Source organism: Dasypus novemcinctus, chromosome 13 (genome assembly GCF_030445035.2).
Source record: "Dasypus novemcinctus isolate mDasNov1 chromosome 13, mDasNov1.1.hap2, whole genome shotgun sequence".
Taxonomy (NCBI): domain Eukaryota; kingdom Metazoa; phylum Chordata; class Mammalia; order Cingulata; family Dasypodidae; genus Dasypus; species Dasypus novemcinctus.
The window spans coordinates 52975053-53002299 of record NC_080685.1 but is presented as its reverse complement, the minus strand read 5'-3'; the positions used below and the strand labels follow the sequence as shown (position 1 = coordinate 53002299).

General features: G+C 38.2%; 1 protein-coding gene across 2 annotated transcripts in view; it reads right to left on the bottom strand.

The window, feature by feature from the left end:
• RABGAP1L (RAB GTPase activating protein 1 like) overlaps positions 1-27247 on the bottom strand; it is an 808684-nt gene that overhangs the window by 598471 nt on the left and 182966 nt on the right. For both annotated transcript variants that reach the window (XM_058310154.1, XM_071207578.1), the window contains exon 12: positions 2269-2410. In XM_058310154.1, the coding sequence (XP_058166137.1) occupies positions 2269-2410 (142 nt within the window). The remainder of the gene's footprint in view (positions 1-2268; positions 2411-27247) is intronic.

The window sequence follows — 27247 nt, the reverse complement described above, 5'->3', positions numbered from 1 at the left end:
TATAAAAAGATATTAATATAGGAAGGGGGAAAAGAGGAGGATGTTGGGTATATGGGAGTCCCCTATATTCTGTATGTGACTTCACTGTGACCTAAAATTTCTTTGAAAACAAAATGAAAATAAGTTAAGACACTGGGGAAGAAATGGAAGAAAATGTCACTCTACCTAAAGGACAACAGATATTACATTGCTGAAAGAAAAAATATCAGAAAAAATTTTAATATATTCTCTATTATTTTTTAATAGCCCAATCTTACAATTTTATTTTATTTTTAGTTTTTTTCAATTTTTATGTATTTTATTTTTTATATGTACACCTATCATTATTTCATTTTCCTATTCATTGTACTTGGATATTTTTTTGGCTTCATTTGTTAGGAAGCTTTGGATCACAGAAAGATTACAACTGGGGCAGGGGAGGATCTTTGGTGTGGGGTGTCAGTGATGGGGGCTACATGGGAGAAAGTTCACCTGGGCATAATATAAGATATATAAATGTGTTCAAATGTTCATAGGGCATTGTCACAGTGGGTGGAGACTCACACAATCCGAGAGAATACTGAATTCCCATACTGGAGAGCTCAGTCACTTTCTCTAATGGAGCAGCAACAGTCCCCCAAGTACAGGGACAATGACTGGCAAAGGAGGTCCTTGATATTGACGACTATGCTTGTTAGCCTTTGCACTTGAAATTGTAACTTAGCCTAGTGTGTGGGGTGCCTAAAGGTTGCCTCCTGAGAGCCTCTTTGTTGCTCAAATGTGGCCTCTTTCTAAGCCAAACTCAGCATATAATGCTTCCTTCCCCCCAGTTTGGGACATGATTCCCGGAGATGAGCCTCCCTGGCACCAAGGGATTACTACCAAGCACCAACTAGCAATGCAACTGGAAAAAGACCTTCAATAAAAGGGGGAAAAGGTAAAGACAAATGAGTTCATACGGCTAAGAGACTTCAAAGTGAGTCAGGAGGTCATCCCAGAGGTAACGCTTATGCACATCTCAGCAGGATCTCACAGACTGCCAAAGTGGATACTACCCCAAATAGGCGGATACCTGAGGGTTCTGGAGACACCCAGGTGCTATGGTCAGGGTAGATAGCTCTGGAATTTGGTGTCTTGCCAGTGGGCCCTACTTTGGAGTTTGTGCTCCTGAGAGTGACAGAGTTGGACTCAGTTATGGCTTCCCTACACATGGCTCATCTGTCCTTTCTATTTAAACCTATAGTTGGTGCTGGACTTTGTAAGTGTTATGTCCAAGAGACTAGAATCTTTGAGCTGTCCATGTGCCAGCTGGGCCTGAGCCTTGGCAGAACTGCAAAACCTATTCTCCAGTTCGTTGGACTCACCCAGGACAATTAACAAGGAGGTGAGGATTGACAACCACCATACAAAGGAAATGAGAGAGCCTACATCTGCAAACAAGAGAGTCTCATCCACTGGCTGCATGGGTTTGAAACCTCCTCTTAATTAGAGTTGTAGTGGACATCACCATTCCACAATCCTCAGGATTGGGGAATGAACTATGGACTAGAGTGGACTTACTGATATTCTACTATAGACTTATTGTGATTCTAGCAATAGAAAAAAATCACAACATTGAAATGGAAGCAGTGGCCACTGAAGACTCTGGGGGCAGAGAGAGGGGAAAAGAGGTTAATACAGGGGTTCTTTCAGGACTTGGAAATCATCCTGAATGACACTGCAATGCCAAATATAGGCTATTTTGTATCTTCCCATAACATGCAGAATTCTGTGGGAGAGAGTGTAAACTACAAGGTGAACTATGGTCCATGCTCAGTGAAAATGCCCCAGAATGCGTTTATCAATTGCAATGGATGTGCCACATTAATGACGGATGTTGTTTATGTGGGAGGGTATAGGAGGTATGGGGAGTGGGGCATATGGGAATCCCTATATTTTTGTGTAACATTTACATAATCTAAGTATCTTTTAAAAAATATTTTTAAAAATACTTCAATGAAATAAAATAGGCAGCAAAAATAGCATAGTAAGGCAGCTAAATTTAAACAGCTACCTAAGGAGCACTAGTGACTATGCAACAAAGGAACCAAATGAGCCAAATTATCTTCTACATGTTGTAGAAACAAATCCAGCCTAAAGATTACAGAGACTATGAATAACCATATCCCCCCTCATTGCCATCCCCGCCAAATACAAATACAGACACACACACAGACACACACCCCTTTGAGGTTTATACAGTAAAGCAGCTGTATAAAGAAATGGGATTGAATAAGTTCAGCTTCTTACCCTCTTCTGGTTCCTCCTCCTGGGGTGACATTGGGCCCCCTCCACTAGTAGGGGTGATTGCTTCCTCCTTCTCAGACTCTCTCTGAAGACTCACCACCTCATATATTGCATCTCCAGCACTGGTATGGCCTTTTCCCTCAGACTGAGAAAGGTATAAAATGTGTTTCAATATATTACAAATTTGAAATAAAAATCCATCAGTATGTTTAAGGTTTAAAAATAACTTGTAAAGGGCATTGTTTTTCACAAGATATTCTAAATATGTGGTCCCTCTAGTTTCATTTTAACCAATACAGTGAAACCTACTAAGCATTTTGGGAGAATTCAATTTCTTTTTATCAGAAAAACCTGAGACATTACAGGTAAGCACATGATGCTAGATTCTTCGAACTTAAGAATGAGGTAGAGATAACAGCTATATCTATCAACTATTTCATGCAAGGAGACAGTTTTATCCTTATAAATTGTTTATGCTCTAAATGGTCATTTTCCTTTAGGAAGGAAAATTAAGGTAACTGTCAATTAAGCAATATAATTCCTGCCATGGCCTACAAAAACGTCCTAGATAAACTGGCCCCTTCCTCACCCTCTCTCTCCAGGCTCATCTCACACCCAAAATTTCTTACTACTTTCCAGCCACACTGGCCTTGTTACAGTTTCTTGAATACTTTAAAATGCTTTCCCAACTCAAAGCTTTAAGACATCCTTTTCTCTCTGCTAATACAGCTTTTCCCCCTATCTTTGCTAACTGCTATCCATCTTAGATTCTTACCTCAAATGTCACTTCCACAAAGATGTCTTCTGGAATACCCAATCTAAACTAGGTTCCCATGTTTTCGTTTTTCATTATACCCTGTCCTTCCCCTTCACTACACTTACTATGTTTTATAATTACACGTTTATTTTTACATTTACTTGTTTAGTGGCTGCCTCACCTACAAGACAGTAACACCATGAGGGCAAGAACTCTGTTGATTTCAACCACAAATAATATAGTACCTATTACATAGTAGGTAATCAATAAATACTTGTTGAATGAATGATTACATTAAGGGGAAAACACATGGATTTTAGAGATAAGACGACCTGGGTTTGAACTCAAATATCACTACTGTATGTGATCTTGCACATGACTTAACGTTGCTGAATCACAGTATCTAGATTAATAAAATGGACATATAGCTTCCAAATTGTTTAGATTAACAATATTAATAATTTGGACACTTACCAAAGTAAATGAAACAAATTCATTATTTTTATTACAATGTTTATAGCCCCATACTAATCTCTAAAGGACACAAAATACGGATGAAACAAGGTCTTGCCACAAAATTTTCTCTACTTTCTATCTGTTGCAATCCATTTAAAGTCCAAAAAATAAAACTGTTTTAATTATTCGCTATCTTCAAGAATTAATTCTGAACCATAAGTCAAATTTCAGGCATATCTTCAAATCACTGAGCAAATAATCAATAATTAAAATGTTCATCGTATAGAAAATAGGTTTAAAAAAAGACAGCATGAAAAGTTAAGTAGTTAAGTTTAAGCCAACAAAATATTTATTGCATTTCTATTAATATGCAAGAAACAGAAACCTCAATCCCTGGAACTACCACTACTAGAACCACATAAAGAATTATAGTAAAAATGAAACACTAAAAACGCATTCAAATAATCCAAAAAATGACAGGAAAGGGGGAAACAACCAGTGGGGTTTTATCCAGAAAATGCAATACTGGTTCAATATGTGAAAATCAATCAATATAATCCACCATATTAACAGATTAAAGAAAAAAGACCACATAGTCATATCAATTGATGCATGATAATAACTCTGAGTAAATTAGTAATATAAGGAATTTTTCTCAGCCTTAAGAGCATCTATGAAAAAACTACAACTGACATCATACTGGTTGAAAGACTGAATGCTTTTCTCCAGAGATAAGGAATGAGGAAAGGATGTCCACTACCATCACCTTTACGCAGTATCTTCTGGAAGTATAATAAGGCAAGAAAAAAAAAAAGAGGCATACAAATTTGAAAGGTAGAAATAAAACTCTTCATACTTATAAAAGACACAAATGCCTTTGTCTGGAGTCAACAACCTTTTCCTACACAGGGCCAGATATTAAATATTTTAGGTTTTGTAGGATATATGGTCCCTGTAACAACTATTCAACTCTGCTGTTATCGTGAAAGAGTGTTATAATAGTAATTTGCCCTTAGTTTCATATTTAAGCAGAATTTTCTCCAATATTATAATCTCATGTATCTCATATATATATATGAGATGAATATGTGCCTAACAATGGAGCTTCAAATCCATTATTCTATTCTAAAAACTCTGTTTATTTCTATTATTCACATATTTTAGATTATCAAAAATTAATCTATATTTGTAAAATGAATTGCCATGTTCATATCAGAATTCATTACAGCACCTAGTACCACATAAATACATGGGAGATGGTTGAAAACATGACATGAAAAATATTTGGGAAGTAGATTTGGCTCAATAGATAGAGTATCTGCCTGCCACATGGGAGATCCAAGGTTCAAACCCAGGGCCTCCTGACCCGTGTGGTGAAGCTGGCCCATGCACAGTGCTGATGTGCACAAGGAGTACTGTGCCACACAGGGTGTCCCCCACATAGGGGAGCCCGACGCGCAAGGAGTGAGCCCCATAAGGAGAGCCACCCCGCGCAAAAAAAAGTGCAGCCTGCCGAGAAGTAATGCTGTGCCCATGGAGAGCTGACGCAGGAAGATGATGCAACAAAAAGACACAGATTTCTGGTGCCACTGACAAGAATACAAGCAGACAGAGAGCACACAGAGAATGAACAGAGAGAGCAGACAACTTGTGAGGAAGGGGAGAGAAATGAAAAAAAAAAAAAAAACTCATCATCTATCAGCCATGTGGGATCTAAGCCCCCTCTCGATTTAGAGGTGGAGTGGACATCGCCATCCCAGGGTCCTCAGGATGGCAGAATAAAACATGGATTAGAGTGGACTTACTGGTATTCTACTATAGAACTATTGTGACTAGTAATGGAAGAAAACAGTAGCATTGATGTGGAGAAAGCGGCCACAGTAGTTGCTGAGGGCAAGGAGAGGGAGAAGAAAGGTGATGTGGGGGCATTTTTGGGACTTGGAGTTGTCCTAAATGATATTGCAGGGACAGATGCTGAACTTTATATATCCTGTCATAACCCACTGAATGTACTGGGGGAGAGTGTAAACTACAATGTAAACTATAATCCATGCAGTGTAGCAGTGCTCCAAAATGCATTCATCAAATGCAACGAATGTGCTACACCAGTGAAAGAGGCTGTTGATGTGCGAAGAGTGGGGGAAGTGGGAGTGGGGTATATGGGAACCTCTTGTATTTTTTAATGTAACATTTTGCGTGACCTATGTATCTTTAAAAAAAAAAAAAAAAGAAAGATAAAGAGACACTTTGAGAAAGAAAGCTCATGTGACCAATGAAAATAAACAGTTTTTAATGTTTAGGTTAAAAAAAAAAATACACATCGGGGAGCAGATGTAGCTCAATTCGTTGAGTACCTGCTTCCCACACGGGAGGTCCCAGGTTCAGTTCCCAATGCCTCCTAAAAACAAAAAACAAGCAAACAAACAAGAAAAAAAAAAAAAAACAACTCAGGGGAGCCAATATGGCTCAGTGGTTGAGTGCCAGCTTTCCACATACAAGGTCCTGGATTCAATCCCCGGCCCAACCTCAAAAAAAAAAAAAAATTTCATCACACTTACGCAAATAAATGCTAAAAACTTTTGCAATAGTATGGTATCATACTGCCATCAAATATAAAATACAATATGCCAATATCTCCATTTACTAAATCTCAATACTGGCTAAAAATAAAGAAACCCTTGGACTTTTTGTATATTAAACACTAATGTCTACTTCAGAATTTTCCAGGTCAGACTGGGGGATATAGATATTTTTAAAGAGTTTCAAGCAATTCTGACGCAAAACTTGAATTGTTATACTCTTACTTATAAAAAAGAGTGCTTATGTTAAAAATTATACATCATCTAACAGAATCAGATATCCTCACTAAGGTGCAAATATATATAATCACATGATAAAAATATGTTTACATTCAGGTTCTATTTTTCTCTGCACAGCTGAAAGGCAAAGAAGTGCTAAACTGGGGAGAAAAAAAGTGTTCCACAGTCTAATTTCCCACAACCATATTAGTACCTCCATAACCTTGTTAATTTTAATTTTTCTACAATCAGAATAAAAAAATAAGTTATTCATGTTAATTTACTGACTGATTATACTTTAGCATAGTAGGTTTAAATCAACATGCACCCTCAAAAGGGAATTTTCCTTTTATACTTTAAAACTCTAATAGTAGATAAAAAAGCTTTTGTCTCAAACATAAAGGACGTCAAGGATCCAAAAGCAAAGAAGAAATTTGGAGAAGAGGGCAAAAAAAACATTCAAAATTTTAACATTAAACCCATACTTGGCATAGAGTCCAAAGCAAGTCTTTAGGAGGTCTGTGGTAGAAAAACAGATGGTAAGAAGAGGCAGCTACTTCTAACACCAGCAAGGAGAAGAAGGTAGAGTCAGAGGAGCTTCTGAGAACTGTTAAGTCATGAGATTCTTATAACTTCCTGTCAGGATCTGGAACCTACCCTGTTCTTACAGGCAAGGCTCCTCCCTACCAACAATCTCTTGCCCCAAACAAAAGACAGAAAAGATGGAATTTGGAAAGTATTTTTGTCAAGAGAGAGACTTTTCCTCCCTTCTACCTCTTCACCTACAGTATCATTTTGGGTCTCTTAGGCATTATGACACCTCCTCTAATTCATTTTAAGTTCCCATTCCCTCTTATTTCTTGAGATTTCTCCCTTTCCTGGATCCTAAGTCCATTCTCAGACAATTTCAAAAGGCAAGTAAACTACTTAGAACAGTACCCAGCACATAGTAAATGCTACAGAAGTATTACTTCCTGTTTTGCTTTGAGTTGTTAGATGATTTAACACTTTGGGGCATGAGATATTCTAACCTGAGACACAACATGCAAAGTAACATTCAGAAATAACAAAGAAGCAAAAGTGGCTTCCACATCCTATTCTAATGCTACTTTGTAAATCTTCCTGAACAAATATTTGCAATGGGGAAGCAGATGTGGCTCAACTGATAGAGCTTCTGCCTACCATATAGGAGGTCCAGGGTTTGATACCCAGGGTCTCCTGGGTCCATGTAGCAAGCTGGTCCACATGGAGTGCTGCCATGTGCAAGGAATGTCACCTGCACAGTGTCCCCTGTGCAAGGAATGCCCCCAATGCAAAAAGTGCAGTCCCACGCAAGAGTGTAACCCACCCAAGAGTGCTGCCGCCCACATGGAGAACTAACGCAGCAAGATGACGCAACAAAAATAAGACACAGAGAAGAGACAATATGAGATGCAGCAAACTACGGAGCTGAGGTGGAGCAAGAGAATGATCACCTCTCTTCCACTCCAGAAGGTCCAAGTTTGGGTTCCTGGAGCTGCCTAATAAGAATACAACAGACACAGAAGAACACACAGCAAATGGACACAGACAACAGGGGGATGGGGGAGAATAAGAAAAAAAAAATTTTAATTCAGCTTTAAAAAAAAATAATTGCAATGATAATAATAATAAGGATAGCCAACAATTAATCCTAACAACCACCCAAGCTTATCCATAATTTAGGACATTTTTATTAACTGTTCCATTGGGGCCATTCCCCATGTCTTCATATGGTGGACTTCTTGTCAGACCTCATGCATTTAAATGTCACTTCCTCAGAGAGACTTTCTTATATACCACAATCTAGAATATCCACCCAGTATCTTATTACTCTATCATAATCTGCTATTTTGCCATTTGTTTGCTTGTTTATCTGTCTCCTACTACTAGAATGTAAGCTGCATGGGAGCAGGGATCTCATCTTTGCCATTCGCCACTCTATTCCCTCACTGTCTAAAATAGTTACTTGCAAAGAGTAAGAACTTTAAAAATATTGAATGAATGAATGAATGTATAATAATCAAACAATTCTATGCAATATTGACAGTCTGAACCTGGATGGACCCCAGAAAAACCTGTTCTTAAAGCTAACCCATTCCTGTGCATGTACACCTACTGTAGATGCGACTTTTTGATCATATTTCCTCAGTTAAGGGCCTTTGATTAGATTGCAAGACCCAGGATGCATCTTAATCCTCTACCTAGAGTCCTTTATAAATGGAGGAATAAAAAGCTGCAGGCATAGAAAAAAAGCTGTAGAGACAGAGAGAAAAAATCCTAGAAGCTGAGAAGAGCCACTGAAGCTGAAGTCAAAGGCTATGAGGCCAGGAAGAGAGGGGAAAGGACAGTGCAATGTGCCTAATCACCCACAGATGCACCTTGATGAGACAACATCTCTTGATGATGCCTTGATTTGGACATTTTTACAGCCTCACAACTGTAAGATTTCAACCTAATAAATATCTCTTGAAAAAAGCCAACCTATTTCTGGTATATTGCTCCCAGAAACTTTAGCAAACTAAAGCACTGTACATATTCTTTTTTTTTTAAATTAAAGTTAATAGATCACAAGGAATGTTACATTAAAAAACATTAAAAAAAAAAAAATAAGAGGTTCCCATATAACCCACTCCCCACCCCCACCGCATCATTTTTGTAAATTGTATTTTTTTGAAGATATATACACATCAGAAAAAAAAATGTTACACTAAAAAATATAAGAGGTTCCTGTATAACCCACAATCCCCTACCCCACTCCTCCCATACCAACAACCTCCCTCATGACTGTGGCCCACTCATCACACTCAGTGAACACATTTTGGGGCACTGCTGCACTACACAGATAATAGCTTACCCTGTAGTTTGCACTCTCCCCCAGTACATTCAGTGGGTTACGGCAGGATATATAATTCCCAGCATCTGACCCTGCAATATCATGAAGGACAACTCAAAATCCCAAAAATTCCCCTATATCACATCTCTTCTACCATCTCCCTACCTTCAGCAACTACTGTGGCCACTTTCTCCACCTTGATGCTAAAATTTCTTCTATTACTCATCACAATAGTTTTATAGTAGAATATCAGTAAGTCCACTCTAGTCCATATTTTATTCCTCCATTCTGTGGACCCTGGGATGGCGATGTCCCCTCCACCTCTAGATCAAGAGGGGGCTTAGATTCCACATGGATGATGGATGCAATTCCTCTGCTTCCAGTTGTAGGCACTCTTGATTCCCTGGTGTGGTAGTTGACCATCTTCATCTTCCTGTTAGCTGACCTGTGTAAGACCAACGAACCAGAGAGTAGGAGATGCCACTCTGTGGAGGCTCAGGTCCCAGCTGGCACATGGGCAGACCAGAGATTCAAGTCTCCTGAGTATGGATCATCCCTAGTGCCAACCACAGGTTCAGTAAAAGTGACAGAAGAGGCATGTGTAGAAAAGTCACATCTGAGTCCAGCTTTGTCACAATCAGGAGCACAAATTCCAAAGTAGGGTCCTCTGAAATGGCACAGAGCTCCAAATCCATCTGCCATGACTATATACCCTGTGGATCTCCGTAGCCTTCAGGACAACCAGTACCTAGGGTTGTATCTATTTTGGTTTTTCTGGGGTCCTGCTGAGGTGTGCGTAAGCGCGACCCCTCTGATGACCTCCCGACTCTTTTTGGAAGACTCTTAGCTATATCCTCATTTGTCTTTGCCATTTCCCCCTTTTATTCAAGGTCAAAGAGCAGTTTTTAACACTTGATTGAACATGTAGGCTGAGATGTACATATTCTTACCTCTATTTTACACATGAAGAAGCCAAGGCTCACAGACATAATTATCAAATGGCACAATGGGGAACTAATCTCATACTGTAGTGGCTTGGTATAGTTTTATGAATTCCAAAGTTACATACTGGATTATGTTTGTAAACTGGTCTGTTCCTCTGGGCATATCAGACTGCATTAGATTCAGAGGTTTCACCTTTACTTGATTAAAATTGGGTTTCGATCTGGCCCATCAGTAGGATGTTTAGTGCCTTCCCCCTTATTGGGTGGGGACCCACAGAGAAAATGATACAGCAGGGGAGAGAGTTTTAGATTTTGATGCAGAAACCCCAGGAAGTAAACACACAGAGAAGCAGATACATGAGGAAAATGAGAAGGCTCCATTAGACATGGCAGAAGCCCCAGGAAGAGAGATGAGCCATTCACCTGATAGTTTACAGCTGGCCTTGTGGAGAGAGTAGAGTAGCTGAGCCCAGAGAGAAACAAGTCCAGGCGACAGAGACAGCCTTATGCTAACCTATGGTTGAGAAAGGAAGGAGCTGGGATCATGGAGCCTTTGGAGGAAGAGGAAGGCTGAACCGTCGCAGAGACCTGCAGCCATCTTGCTCCAACACGTGACAACAGACTTTGGTGAGGGAAGTAACTTATGCTTTCAGACTTCTACCCCAAATAAATACCCTTTATAAATGCCAACAGATTTCTTGTACTTTGAATCAGCACCCATTTGGCTGACTAACACACATGCCTAATATCAAAATCAAATTATTAATATTCTGGCTTACCTTTTTGTGGAACTTCATAACCTACAAAGTTCTGACACAGACCTTATCTTATATGCTAGTGTATATTCTGCTCTCTTATCTTCTGTGCTCACAGAAAATGACTCATTTTTTCTCAAAGAGACTTAACCACCACCTTGTGTCATTCAACTGCTGTTCCACAACTGGCCATGGTTTGTCCTTCCTCTAAACTATCACAACATTCTCATTTAGCATTTATCATATGCTTACTTGTATATTTTTTATATATTTCCTCATTAATATGAAGTGACACAGGGATTCCTTCAGCTTAAGGATTATATTTTAAGTATCATATCCTTGCTATTGCCGCTACCACAGATATTAGCTATTAGCCTGTACTGTTTGGACTAAATTAGCAAATTATGGAATAATTTGTGCTCAAAACCTTTTATTGCTGCTCACCAATTCAAATGGTACTATGTCAGGGAATTTTAGAGATGAAAAAATTCAGTGATGCTATTAACCCATACTATAATTAATAATAATAAAAAATAAGGATCAGAGAACTAAAGTGACTCCTACGAGAATTTTTTAAATGATCTATTAATATTTAGAAGCAGCCTCATATGATATTTCCTATACAAACTCAAAACACTTATTTCATGTACTAAATATGTGATATTCACTATATGTGATATGTGATATCAAAATATGTGATATTCTCTATAAATATAAATGGGACTAAGTGATTGCTTTTATATCAAATGCAAAACCTAAATTCTTTTCAAGCTATGTAGCACAACTCAAATTTTAATATTATTAGACTTGGGAAAACTCTACAATGAGCAGCAATATATTGTTTTCAAAATTTTTTCATTCTGACAACCAGATGTGCTAAAAGAAGTTAAGTTATTTTAGTCTTACTGGTTCTATAATTCATGCTTTATAACTCAAGAAATGTCAAAGTGAAAATAATGCTGGGCTAGCCTCAAAATGTTCTGGATTTCCTAAACTAATCAAATGTAAATAATGTTTCTTATGATTACCTTTACAATAAATATTATATAAGCATTTCTTCTTTTATAACATAATTTTTTTCCTATAACTGTCTCAATGGTTCTTTGTAGTTTAACAGACGTACCCAAAACAAGCAAGAATTCATTCCCTACGCTTTTACTGCTGCTGACTCAGTTGGTCCTTTGAGATCTGAGCTCTGTTTTCAACTTCATCTAATCATTCAAATCTACTCCTATTTTTCCTGACTTTAGTCTCACTGATGCCTAATTATGAATTAAAATGAATTAATTATGAAGGAAAAAGAAGAGTAACTATGTACAGCATGGGAAGCATAGACTAAGGAGTGATGACTTTTATGTTTGTTTGTTGTTTATTATTATTATTGGAATAATGAAAGTGCTCTAAGAATGACTGAAGTGACGAATGCACAATTATGTGATTACACCAAATGCCATTTATTGTACACTGTGGATGGATTTATGCTTTATTAAAATGTATCAATAAAACTGATTTGTTAAAAATCAGATTCCACTCCTTCATGCCTAAAATTCTTTTGCTGTCATCAATTTTTCCTACATTTTGGCATCAGCACCAAGAGAAAACATTTTTTAAAAAAACAATATGGTTAAGATTGATTGCACACCATTATTGTGAAAGAAAGCAGTTACCTTTGTTCACAGGAAATTGTTTCATTTCAAAATACTGAACAAGCAATATTTTAAGAGTAATACCATCATCTTAAATTTTAAGACTATTCTCTGGACCTATGGTTAGAATGAGTTATGTATTTCAGAAAAAAATATATGTTCTTAATTCCATTCCTGGGGATGTGAACCCATTGTAAATAGGACCTTTTGAAAATGTTATTTTTAGCTAAGGTGTTACCAACTGAATGAGGATAGATCTTATTCAATTACTACCAGAGGCCTTTTAAAGGGAAAGCCATGGAGAGGAGCCAGAAGCAGGAAGTCAGCGAAAACCCAGAAGAGAAAGGAGAGGACACTGCCATCGGATGGGAAATTCAAGGAACCCTAGAACTGCCAGCTAACCAGAAGGGTACCGACCTCAGGAGGATGCAAGCCTTCTAGTCTCTGAAATTATGAGATAATAACTTACTGCTGTTACACCAGCATATTTGGGTTGTCATAGCAGCAGGGAAACTAAAACTAAAAAAAGTTCACATGACTATGAAATAAGCAAAATTTCCTCATTAAATATCAATTACAGGGCTCTTTCCCTAATATTCAAGTAGTTCCCTATCACATTACTCAAAAGGTAGTAATAAGCCTTTTTTAAACAGGTTTCATGAAATATAATTCATATACTATAAAATTCCTCCATTTAACAGATACAATTAATGGCTTTTATATAGTCTCAGAAATGTGCAACCATCACCACAATAATTTTAGAGCATTTTCATTACCCTAAAAAGAAATTCTGAACCCTTAGTTACCACCTCCCAATCTCTCTATACCTCCTGTACAACCATTAATCTACTTTCTGTTTCTATAGATTAGCCTTTCTGGATGTCATACAATATGCAGTCCTTTGTGACTGGCTTCTTTCACTTAGTAAAATGTGAAAACATAACTTTAATAGCTGTACAATATTCTACCATATGGATGTGTTCTAATAAATTTAACCATTTCCCTATTTTTTTTTAACATAAATAATGCTATGATGAACACTCTGAACATACTCCTTGGGGTCCATTTTAAATGATTTTCCCAGGTCAGACTGGTAAATAGAATGACTGGGTTAAAGTGTGTACATTTTTTTAAGGACTTTAATTACGTCTTACCAAATTACCCTACAGAAAAATTATATATCTAGACATTCCCATTAGCAGGCGTACAAGTATTAGGTTCTTTAAAGGCTTGCCAGCACTATGAATTAAAATTTTTAAAAACTATGCCACTTTGACAGAAGAATAACCATGTCTCTTATTTTTATTTCTTTGAATATCAGAAGGGAGGACTATTGTCATATGCATTATTCTTTGACTTTCCTGATCAAAGGCTTTGTCCATACCCTTATTAAGCCATGTCTTCCTTTTACCTGTTCCTTTTGCATCATCAGGGTGTAGAACCAAGGTGTGTAAGCTCTAAACTCTAGCCCTAGAACTTGCTGTAACCTTGGGAAAATCATCTAACCTCTCTGAGCTGAAGTTTCTCATTTAACAGAGAGAAGAAATAACCCCATCTCACAAGAATCCATTATTATGATTTGTAGAAGTGCTTTCTCTACAGTAAAATCCCTGAATAAAAACTTAGTTATGCCCATAACACCAGTCCATAATCAGTGCAGGACTGTGCATCAGGTTGGAGTGGATAGTAAGGAAGGGGCATTATCCCCTCAAGAGTGGGGCTTACACTTAACCATGGTAAAACACTTCTGATGTGCAAGATGCAATGCCAAGCACATGCTTTACATCAGTCAGTATGGTGGGTACTATTATTAACCTCCATTTTGCAGATAAGGAAACTGAGACTCAGAGAGTTTCAATAACTTGACCAAGGATGCAGAGTTATTGAGTAGCAAGGCCTGGATTCTGCTTCCTATCTACCCTCCAAGACAAATCAGGCTGTGATTAATGCCAAATGAGGGTAGTCATCATATGGTCTACCGGCACTCTGACAAGGAAGGCCATCTGTGCTGCATTAAGGCCATTATGACTCCCTGGAAGATTGGGACTTCTGTTCTGCCCTAGAAATGGGTTAGGGAAGACCTCATCGTTCTACGCTGGCTGGACATAACCATCACCCAGGGGAATATCTAAAACAGGGAATAGAAGGAAATATCCTCAACATGATAAACACCATATATGAAGTGCCCATACCTAACATCCTGCTAACTGGTGAAGGACTCAAAGCTTCCCCTCCAAGATCAGGAACAAAACGAGGATGCCGAATGCCACCACCATTATTCAACATTGTCCTAGAAGTTCTTTCCAGGGCAATTAGGCAAGAAAAACAAAAAAAAGAAGGGGAGAATTAAAACTTTCCCTATTTGCAGATGATATGATCCTATATACAGAAAATTCCGAAAAATCCACAACAAAGATCTTCAACCTAATAAATGAATCCAGCAAAGTGGCAAGGTAGAAGATCAATACCCAAAAAACAGTCGTGTTTCAATATACAAGCAGTGAACAATCAGAAGAATAAATCAAGAAAAAAATTCCAATCACAACAGCAACTAAAACAATCAAAAATCTAGGAATAAATCTAACCAAGGATGTAAAGATCTTGCACACAGAAAACTACAAAACATTAATGAAAGAAATTTTAAAAAGACCTAAATAAATGGAAAGACATTCCTTGCTATGGATTGGAAGACTGAATATCATTAAGAAGTCAATCTTACCTGAAGCAATTTATAGATTCAACGCAATCCCAATCAAATTTCCAACAACCTTCTTTGCAGAAATAGAAAAGCCAAACTTGGCTAAAGCTACTTAAAAATTTTTTTTTATTTTTTTATTTTTTTATTTTTTAAAGATACTTGGTAAAGCCATCTTGAAAAAATGAAACTGGAAGACTCACATTTTCTGATCTTAAAAGTTATTACAAAGTCAGAGTAATCAAACAGCATGGTACTGGCACATGGACAGACATATAGACCAAAGGAACCAAACTGAGAGCTCAGGAATCAATCCTCACATTTAGGAACAACTGATTTTTTATAAGGGGGCAAAGACTACTCAATTGGGGAAAAATAATCTTTTCAACAAATTTTTTAATAGAGTTTTTATTGTTATGCTGCCACATACATGGCCTAATACAACAAAAAAACATTTAATCAAGTGAAAAGTAATAAAATGAATAAACACTCAAAACAAAATATTTTCCACCGGAAATATGTTATGATGAATACATGGTTTCATTACCATTCTACTGCAACTTTCTTATGTGTTACTAGCCTACATACCCTGTGTTTTCTATAATCATGCAGATCTAAATGGAGTTTGAATGATTAAATAAATAAAAATTTGATCTCCATCTGCAAAAGAAGGAAGGTAACCACATACAAAAACTCAACTTAAAATTGATGAAGTTAATAAATATTAATATAAGAGCCGTAACTACAAAACTTTTCAAAGAAAACATATGGAAGTATCTTCAGGAACTAGTGTTAGGCAATGGTTTCTTAAGACTTTACACCCAAAGCACAAGCAACGACAATTCAAAAATAGATACATGGGACCTCATCAAAATTAAAAACATTTGCAGCTTATACGAATCTAACATGAAAGTAAAAACAAAAGCCTACACAATGGGAGAAAATATTTGGAAACTATGTATCTGGTAAAAGTTTAATATCCAGAATATATAAAGAAATCCTTCAAATCAACAACAAAAAAACAAACAACCTAATTAAAAAATGACCAAAAGGCTTAAATAGACATCTCTCCAAAGAAGATATACAAATGGCCAGAAAGCACATGAAAAGATGCCAAGCATCATTACCCATCAAGGAAATGCAAATCAAAACCATGAGATATCATTTCACACTCATTAGAATAGCTGCTAGTTTAAAAAAAAAAGTGTTGGAAAAGATGCAGAAAAATTATAACACTCATTCATTCCTGTGTAAAATGGTGCAGCTACTGTGAAAGACAGTTTGGCAGTTCCTCAGAAAGCTAAGCTGAGAAAGACCATATGGCCCAGCAATTCTACTGCTCAGAATATACCCAAAAGAACTGAAAGCAGGGACTCAAACAGATATTTGCACACTAATGTTCACGGAGGCCTTATTCACAACTGTGAAAAGATGGGAGTGTATATCAACCAATAAAAAGATAAATAAAATGTGGTACATACGTATAATGGGATATTATTCAGTCATTAAAAGGGATGAAGTCCTGATATATGAGACAATGTGGATGAACCTTGAAGGCATCATGTTGAGTGAAATAAATCAGACAAAAGTACAAATATTGTATGATCTCATTGATTTGAAATAATATGAATAACAAAACTCATATAGTCAGAATCTAGAATATAGGTTACCAGTGGATGGGTTGGGGACAGAGAATGGGAAGTTAAGGCTTAAAATGTACAGGATTCCTACTTGGAATGATGGAAAGGTTTTGGCAATGGATGGTGGTGATAGTAACACAACACTGTGAATGCTGTTAACAGCAGTGAAACAGGAAAGCAGATGTGGCTCAACTGATAGAGCGTCCATCCACCATATGGAGGGTCCAAGGTTCGATCCCCAGGACCTCCTGATCCATGTGTTAAGCTGGCCCACATGCAGTGCTGCCCCGCACAAGGACTGCCATGCCGCGCAGGGGCGCCCCCAAGTAAGGGTGCCCCATGTGCAAGGAGTGAGCCTCACAAGGAGTGCCGCCCCACATGAAAAAAGCGCAGCCCTTCCAGGAGTGTGCTGTACACATGGAGAGCTGCTGCAGCAAGATGATGCAACAAAAAAGAGACACAGTTTCCCAGTGCCACTTGATAATGCAAGCGGACGCAGAAGAACACACAGCAAATGGACACAGAGAGGAGACAGCAGAAGGGAAGGGGAGAGAAATAAATAAAATAAATCATAGAAAAAAAAAAAAAGGCAGTGAAACATATATCTGAATGTGATTAAAAGGGGAAATGTTAGGTTGAATATTAGGTAATAGAATAAAAAGTATAAAAAGAATCCATGGAACTACACTACACAAACGTGTAGTTAATCCAAGGACTTTAATTAATAGTACAACTATAAAAATGTGCTAGCATCAATTGTAACAAATGTTCCACAACAATGCAATGTTTTGGTGGTAGGGTAGTGTTTGGGAATCCTTCCGTAAACCTACAAATTCTCTAACAAAAGAAAAAGAAGAAGACTGTAATGACTTGATATTTACTAAAGATATGAAACTCATTACTAAACATTTTCTCACAAAGAAAACTATAGGCTCAAGTGGTTTTACCAGTAAATTCTGCCCATTTAAGGAACACTTAACACAAATCTTACACATATCCTTCTTGTAAATACAGAAGGAGGTAAGTTCCATTTTGTGAGGACTTCCATTTTGTGCCCCCATTTTGTGAGGGCAGCATTACACAAATACCAAAATCTGGCAAAGATATCATAAGAAATTTATGAACCAATACTCCTCATGAAAATAGACACAATAAAATCATTAATTAAGTCAAAATGAGCAATGCATAAAAAGGATACCATGATAATCAAGTGAGACTTATCCTAAAGAATGTAAGGCTGGCTTAGTATTTGAAAAATCAAGAAAATGATCATTTCAACAGATGTAGAAAAAAAACAGCTGATAAAATTCAACACTGTTTATGGGAAAGAAAAAACAACTTCAGCAAAGCAGGAAAAAGAAATTAAAGGCATTTGGATTTTAAACAAGGAAATAAAGCTGTCTTTATTTGCACATGACATGATCTTATATATTAAAAATCCTAGTTAAAAGCTAGGAGAACTAATAAGTGAATTTAGCAATTGCAGAAAACATGGCCAACGTACAAAACCTCAAGTATGTTTCCATGTAATAGCAATGGACAATAAAAAATTGAAATGAAATGATATGATCTGCAATAATATCAATGATATGAAATGCTTAGGTATAAATTTAACAAAATTTGAACAAAATCTGTTACCTGAAAAGACATAGCACTGCTGAGAGAAATTAAAGTTAGAGCTAAATAAATGGAGATACATACCTGAGATATACAATTGTTGATTTGTTGGAAGATTCAATATTGTTAAGATAGCAACTCTTTCCAAAGTGATTTGCAGATTCAAAGCACAACCAATCAAAATCTGAGTCGGCATTTTTCCACTAACTGACAAATTTATACTAAAATTAAGATAGAAGAGTAAAGAATCTAGAATAGACAAAACGACTTTGAAAACAAAAAGTGTTGGAAAACATATACCAGATTTTAAAACATACTATAATGTTATAATAATCAAGACTGTGTGGTCCTGAATAAGGAAAGACCTAAAGATCAAAGAAACAGAATATAGAGCCCAAGTAATAGACCTACATAAATAGAGTTATTTTGTTGGAACAACTGGATATGCATAATGGTGGATGGCAGTGGGGTGGGGAGGACTCAAAATAGATCAGAGGCCTTAAAACTACATAAAATCTAGATTAAAACATAAGAGAACTTTTTTATACACTGGGTAGGCAAAAATTACTTAAATATTTGTGCCAAATGTATGTTATGGACCATGATTGGTGGTAATAGTCTGATGATATTATTTTATAATCTGTAACAAATGTGGAGTTGTATGGGAACTCTGCACATCTGTATGATTGTTTTGCAAGTTCAAAATATCTGTAACAAAAATACATTTTAAAAAAACATAGTATGGGATGGGGGAAAAATACATCAAATGTAAGATAAGGAATATAGTTGGTAGTAATATTTTGACAATGCTCTAGCATAGTTTGTAACAAATGTTTCACACCAATGCAAAGAGTTGGTGGAGGGGTGATGTATGAGACCCCTGTGTGATATTATGTATGTTTATTTTGTAAGTTCACAATCTTTACTATACACTTATTGTTTACGTGTTCATGTACGAATGATACACTTCAATAAAAATTTTAAAAAATTAAAAATAAAAAAAAATTACTTAGATATGACATAAAAAGCACAGACAAGAAAATAAATGACTTCATAAAAATAGAAACTTCAGCTCTTCAAAAGACATTCTTAAGAAAACAAAAAGGCAAGCCACAGTTGGTATACATATATCTGACAAAAGAATATAGCAATATGAAGAAGATAAACAATTTAAAAAGTGGGCAAAAAATGTGAACAGATATTTTACAAAAGAAGATATATGACCAATAAACACAAGAAAAGAAACTCAAAATTATTCTCCATGAAATGTACGTTAAAGTCACAATGATATATATCCAAACATCCATAAGAATAGCTAAAATTAAAAAGACTGTCAATACCAAGTATTGGCAAGGAAGCAGAGCAATTGGAATTTGGACATATTGCTGGAAAAAATGTAAACTGGTCAAGCATTTGGAAAACACTTTGACAGTCTCAAAAAAGACACACTTACTTTATGACATAGGACATTCACTCCTAGATATCTACCCAAGAAAAACGGAAACAAGGTTCACACAAAGACATGTACATAGCCATTTCAGCCAGAATGCCAAAAGTTGAAAAAAATCCATACTTCCAAAAAGAGATGAATGAATAAACAAACTCTGGTAGATCCATACAATAGAAACTACTCAGCAATAAAAAGAAATGACTTAACCAACACATTAAACATGGATGAACCTCAAAAACATCATGTCACACAAAAGAAGCCTTACATAAGAGAGTATATAATGCACTAGTCCAGTTACATGCAACTTTATAAAAGATACCTAATCTGTAATTACAGAAAACAGATGAGTGGTTGCCTGGGGTCAAGGTAAAAGGAGCATTGGCTGGGATAGGCACACTGAACTTTTAAGAGTGATAAAATATTCTATATTTTAATTTTGGAGGTATTCAGGTATATAAATGTGTCCAAATGTATAATTAAAATGGGTGAATTTTACGGTGTGTCAACTATACCTCAATAAAGTTGATTTAGTAAAAAATCCTTAACAGGGACAACCAACTCTCATGTGATAAAGACCTAGCTTCCTCTCCTTTTATCATCGACTGTTTTTTTCCTCTTTTCTGTGCTCCCCAGCAAATGCTCTCTGGGAATTTGCACATGTTATTCTCTGCATTCACATAGTTAACATCTACTCCTCCATCAGATCTCAGATCAAATGACTTTCTCTGGAAAATCTAACCAGACCTTCTAGTCCTCTTGTTACATGGATTCCTGGCTCCCCATGAACAGAAAATGAATGAAAAGAAAATATTATTTAACCCTGAGTGGACACTAATCAGAAACAGGTCAGTCTTTCAGACATTACATATGCCACAAATAAAGTCCTGCTATATTTGAGAGAGGGAACACTGCCAGGAAGACATAATTCTGAGATGGGAAAACCACTCTAGTTTGGTGTTGCTGCCAAGGAATCTGATATAATTCCGACTGGACAGTAGCAATTCTGGATTCATTCACTTAAGTTCAATAGTATCAGAATGAAAGAAATCGGGAAGTGGATTTGGCTCAACTGACAGAGCATCTGCCTACCATATGGGAAGTTCAGGGTTCAAACCCTGGGCCTCCTGACCCATGTGGTGAGCTGGCCCACGTGCACACACAGTGCTGATGCGCGCAAGCAGTGCTGTGCCATGCAGGGGTATGTCCCTCGCAAAGGAGTGCAACCCACAAGGAGAGCCGCCACGCGTGGAAAAAAGCGCAGCCTGCCCAGAAGTGGCACCACCCACACAGAGAGCTGATGCAGCAAGATGATGCAACAAAAAGAGCCACAGGTTCCCAGTGCCACTAACAAGAATGCAAGAGGACACAGAAGAACACACAGCGAATGGACACAGAGAGCAGATAACTGGGGGGCAGGAGGGGAGAGGAGAGAAATAAATAAAAATAAAAATAAATCTTAAAAAAAAAAAACCCTCCTTTAAAAAAAAAAAAAAGAATGAAAGAAATCATTCTACATGTCTAAAAATCCAACATCACTCAAAGCTGAATTTGAGGACTTCCAGGAGAATGGCATACTACACAGACACGGGACTCTCTTTTCTCACAGAAAAATAGCTAGGGGCCAGGCTGAATTGGCCTGGAAAAAAGATCGTCTAGGGTTTAGGACACCAGGAGAAGGCTAGACATCACCCAGAAAAGAGAGGGACAGAAGAGGAGAATCACAACTGCAAAACTGTGAGTTGAAATCAGCGGCTGTTACTGCCGGCAAGGGACTAAAAGATCTGGGACTAATGAGATCAAACCCACCTAATCTGCCTCTCTAATAACCAGGACTGATTGTTGAGGACATGGAGGGAGCAGAAGTATTTCCTATCCTGGGAAAAGGGTAGGGACTGCCAGAGAAGGCTTAAGAATTATCTCTAAGAAACTTTGAACTGCAAGGTGCTTAACCTCCAGGCAGGAACCTCTGCCACATGGATCCAACCTGGGTTGCAACAAACTCCAACAGGGATTGAATTTAGAGGGCTGCCAAAGAGCACCATCTGCTGGCAGACTAAAGAGGTGCATGTGAGCTTTTATAGCCTTTATAGCCTACCTCCCCAAGGTCCTAGGAAACGGGTTTGTAACCTATTGCTGGGTCCAGAGCCAAGTTTTGAGCAACTAAAGGACAATTCTAATCATTCAGGTTGAACCAAGAATCAAAGAGCAGCAGTACTACACAGTGTCCCACCACTAAATTCCTACAAAAGAGAAAGAAAGTGAGCATCTGAGAAAACTACCATTCTAATCATATGCCTAGATATCAGGAAAAATTACTGAGAAAATGGAAGACATGGCTCAAGAAAAGGAACATATTAAAGCCCCAGAAAAGACACAGGATTTGAGATAACTAATTAAGAAGATGCACACAAATTTCCAAAATCAAATTAATGAGTTGGAAGACAATATGGCTAAAGAGATAAATGATATCAAGAAGACACTGAGCAAGCACAAAGAAGAATTTGAAATCCTGAATAGAGAAGTTAACAGAGCTCACAGGAATGAAAGATACAATAGCTGAGATCAAAAACACATTAGAGCAGACTCAAAATGATAGAAGAAAGAATAAGTGATACCAAAGAAGGAACAGCTGAAATTGAAGTGAGAAAAGAACAGAGAGAGAAAAGAATGGAAAAAAATTTGAGCAGAGGTTCAGGGAACTGAATGACAACATGAAACACAGTAACATATTTGTCACGGGAGTTCATGAAGGAGAAGAGAAGGGGGAAAGGGCAGAAAGAGTATTTGAGGAAATAATGGCTGAAAATTTTCCAACTCCAATGAAAGAAATGAACTTACATGTCCAAGAAACACACCGTATGCAAATCAGAATAAATGTGAAAAGACCTACTACAAGATGCATACTACAAAGAGTATCAAATGTCAAAGATAAAGAGAAAATTCTGAGGGCAGAAATACAAGAGATATACATATACAAGAGATGCCCAGTAAGTCTTAGCACAGATTTCTCATCAGAAATCAGAAGAGGGAAGCAGATTTGGCCCAACAGATAGGGCGTCTGCCTACCTCATGAGAGGTCCAAGATTCAAACCCAGGGCCTTCTGACCCATGTGTTGAGCTGACCCACATGCAGTGCTGATGCACGCAAAGAATGCTGTGCCATGCAGGGATGTTCCCCGTGTAGGGGAGCCCCACGCACAAGGAGTGCACTCTGTAAGGAGAGCCGCACGCAAAAAAAGTGCAGCCTGCCCAGGAATAGCACCATGCACACACAGAGAGCTGAAGCAGCAAGATGATGCAACAAAATGAGTGCCGCTGACAAGAATACAAGCGGACACAGAAAATCAGACAGCAAATGGACCCAGAAAGCAGACAACTGGGGGGGTGAAGAGAAATAAATAAGAAAATAAATCCAAAATAAATAAATAAATAAAAGTCCATCTCTTATTGAAAAAAAAAATCATAAGAGGTGAGAAGACAGCGGTATGATACAATTACAATACTGAAAGAGAAAAACTGCCAGCCAAGAATTCTTTATTTGGCAAAATTGTCCTTCAAATATGAAGATGAGCATAAAATATTCACAAAAAAACAGAAACTAAGAGAGTCTATAAAAAAGAATCCACCTTTGCAGGAAATATTAAAGAAAGACTTAACACCTGAAAGCAAGACAGGAGAGAGAGGGTTGGACGAGAGTACAGAAGAACAAACAGCAGAAAGGATAACCAAAGAGTAAAAACACAAATAAAAATATATGACTTGACATATGAAACCAAAGAGTAAAATGGTGAAAATAATAATGCATTTACAGTAACATCATTGAATGTGAATGAATTAAATTCCCCAATCAAAAGATAGAGGATGAGAGAATGGATAAAAAAACAGGAGGAATCCATATGCTGCTTACAAAAGATTCATCTTATACCCAGGGATACAAACTGGCTGAAAGTGAAAGGCTGCAAAAAGATACTCCATAGAAATATTAACAAAAAAGAGCAGGGGTAGCTATAATAACATTGGACAAAACAGATTTTAAACACAAAAATGTTATGAGAGATCCAGAAAGCCATTATTTATCAATAAAAAGGGAAACCCACCAGGAAGAAATTGTAGTAAAATAACTATGCACCTAACCAGGGTTCCCCAAAATATATGACACAAAAATTCTGGAAAAACTGAAACAAGAAATAGACATCTCTACAATAATCGTTGGAGATTTCAACACACCACTCATATCATTAGATAGAACAACTAGACAGAAGATCAATAAGGAGACAGAGAACTTGAACAATATGAAAAACAAGTTGGGGGAAGCAGTTGTGGCTCAATCAATTGGGCTCCCATCTACCATATGGGAGGCCCTGGGTTCACGTCCCGGGGCCTCCTTGTGAAGGCAGGCTCACCCGCAAGTGCTGCAGAGAGCTGACTCAGCAAGGTGATGCAACAAAAAAGGGAGACAAGCAAAAACACAGAAAAGCATGCAGCAAATGGACACAGACAACAGACAGTAAGCAAACCATAAGGGGGGAGGGGAAATAAATCAGAAGAAGAAGAATGCACAGCAAATGGACACAGAGAGCAGACAGCACACAAAAAGCCACAAGGCGGGTAGGAAACAAAAACAAGTTAGATCTAACAAACATATACAGATCACTGCACCCAAACTCAGCAGGTTCTACATTCTTCTCAAGGGCCCATGGGTCTTTCTCCAGGACAGACAACATGTTAGGGCACAATGCAGCTCTCAGTAAAAATAAAAAGATCGCATCTTCTCAGATCATAATGGAATGAAACTGGACTTCAATAATAGACAGGAAAGAGGTAAATCTGCAAACGTGTGAAGGCTAAACAACACACTCCTAAATAAACAGTGGGTTAAAGAAGAAATTGCAAATGATTCAGATTGTTGTTTGCCAAGGAAAATAAAGAAGATTCTCTCGCTAAGAGATGGCATATGAAGGCAGAGGTCATAATGATTCTATTTCATACTAGATGGCAACCCGGAGGTCTGTGCAGCAGTTATAAAAACAGGCATGTGGAAGGGGACTATGGAATTTCCATTGTTTGGGGAACAACCCAGTTTCAGTTCTTCCAGATACTCTGCATATACAGCACATTTAAAGAGATTGAATCCATTATCAAAAAATCTACCAACAAAGAAAAGTCCAGGCTTCACAGGTGAATTCCACCAAGCATTTCAAAAAGAATTAAAACCAATCCTGTTTAAACTCCTCCGAAAAACTGAAGAGGAGGGAAAATTACCCAACACATTTTATGAAGCCAACATCACCCTAACACCAAAGCCAGATAAAGATACTACAAGAGGGAAGTAGATCTGACTCAACTGATAGGGCGTCCACCTACCACATGGAACGTCCAGGGTTCAAACCCAGGGCCTTCTGACCCATGTGATGAGCTGGCCCACGCACAGTGCTGATGCACACAAGGAGAGCCGTGCCACGCTGCAGTGTCCCCACATAGGGGAGCCCCACATGCAAGGAATGCGCCCTGTAAGAAGAGCCACTCTGCGTGAAAAAAAGTGCAGCCTGCCCAGGAGGGTGCCACACACATGGAGAGCTAATGCAGCAAGATGACACAACAAAAAGAGACACAGATTCCTGGCTCGGCTGACAAGAATGCAAGCAGACACAGAAGAACACACAGCAACTGGACACAGAGAGCAGACAACTGGAGGGGTGGGGGGAAGGGGAGAGAAATAAATAAAAAATAAATCTTAAAAAAAAAGATACTACAAGAAATTACAGACCAATCTCTCTAAAGAATATAGATGCAAAAATTCTCAACAAAATACTTGCAAATTTTATCCAACGACATATCATAAGACCAAAACATCATGACCAAGTGGGATTTTTTTTTCAGAAATTTATTTGTTTCTCTCCCCTTCCCCTTCACTGTGTGTGCTCTGTATCCATTCACTGTGTGTTCTTCTGCATCTGCATGTATTATCAGGCGGCACTGAGAAACTGTCTCTTTTTTTTGTTGTTGGCATCATCTTGCTGCATCAGTTCTCTGTGTGTGTGTGGTGCCACTCTTTTTCACATGGGGCAGCTCTCCTTGCAGAGCATACTCCTTGTGCATGGGGCTCCCCTACACTGGGGCACCCCTGCGTGGCATGGCACTCCTTGCATGTGGCAGCACTGCACATAGGCCAACTTATCACATGGGTCAGGAGGCCCTGGGTATAGAACCCTGGACCCTCAATATGGTAGGCTCTATCAGTTGAGCCACATCCGCTTCCCCCAAGTGGGATTTATTCCTGCTATGAAAGCCTGATTCAACATAAGAAAATCAATCAACATAATATACTACATTAACAAACTGAAAGGAAAGAATCACGTAATCATCTCAATCGACATAGAAAAGGCATTCAACAAAATACAGCAATCTTTCTTGATAAAAGCACTTCAAAAGATAGGAATGGCAGGAAAATTCCTTAATATAATAAAAGGGCATATAAGAAAAATCCACAGAGGGCAGGGCAAGATGGCGTCTGAGTAAGTACACCGTCATCATCTCTCTTACAAAAGACCAGCTGTGTGGTGACAGAGTCCTACTGGAGCAGGCTGTTCCAGGAACCTGCAGGGCGTGAGGTGTCTGGACATCAATCTGGAGAGACTGCAACAGAATCAGTGTTTGCTCAAGGTAGAACTGTGGGTTTCTAACACTCAACATGGAAGCCATGGGAAGGTAAATCCCTCCCCCATTAGGGCTAAGACACGTGGGTTCACTGAGAACTGCTGGTAGTGGGGAGGAGTTTCCAAGCTCCATGTACCCCAAACCCATGAACCCCAAGCCTGTGTCCCCTGAACCCACGCGGCCCATGCTGAATACACCAAGTTCACGTTCTCCCTGGCCACTGTTTCCCGAGCCCGGCACTCCTGGATTTTAATCCGGCATTGTCCTACCCCCTGGACACAGACTAACTCCAGAAGTGGGAGAGTTTAGGTGGCAGGTGCAGAGAGGCCAAGGAGTGCAGGTTCAATTTTCTGGACCCCCCCTTTTTACTGAGTTTGGAGGAAATATTATCTAACTTGGGGAGAGCCTAGGAATAGAGAAGAGGCAAATCTGGTGAGAGAACCCAATTTACCTAAACGCCCTGGGATAGGAAACTTGGACTGCGAGAAGATAGAGTCAGAAAATCAACCAGCCCCCTTGTAGCACACCTAAGGGAAAGGGACAGTAGGACGTGCTTTACAGGCTTCCAATAGCATATTTAGGGTTCCTGGCAAGGGATGGGAGCTTTATCAAGAAATTAGGAGTCATTATTTTCTCAGATGAGTTGGTTCACCAGGCACCCATTTGAATTTCCTACAGGAGCCATCATGCACCCTTCCTGCTGCCTTGGGAGA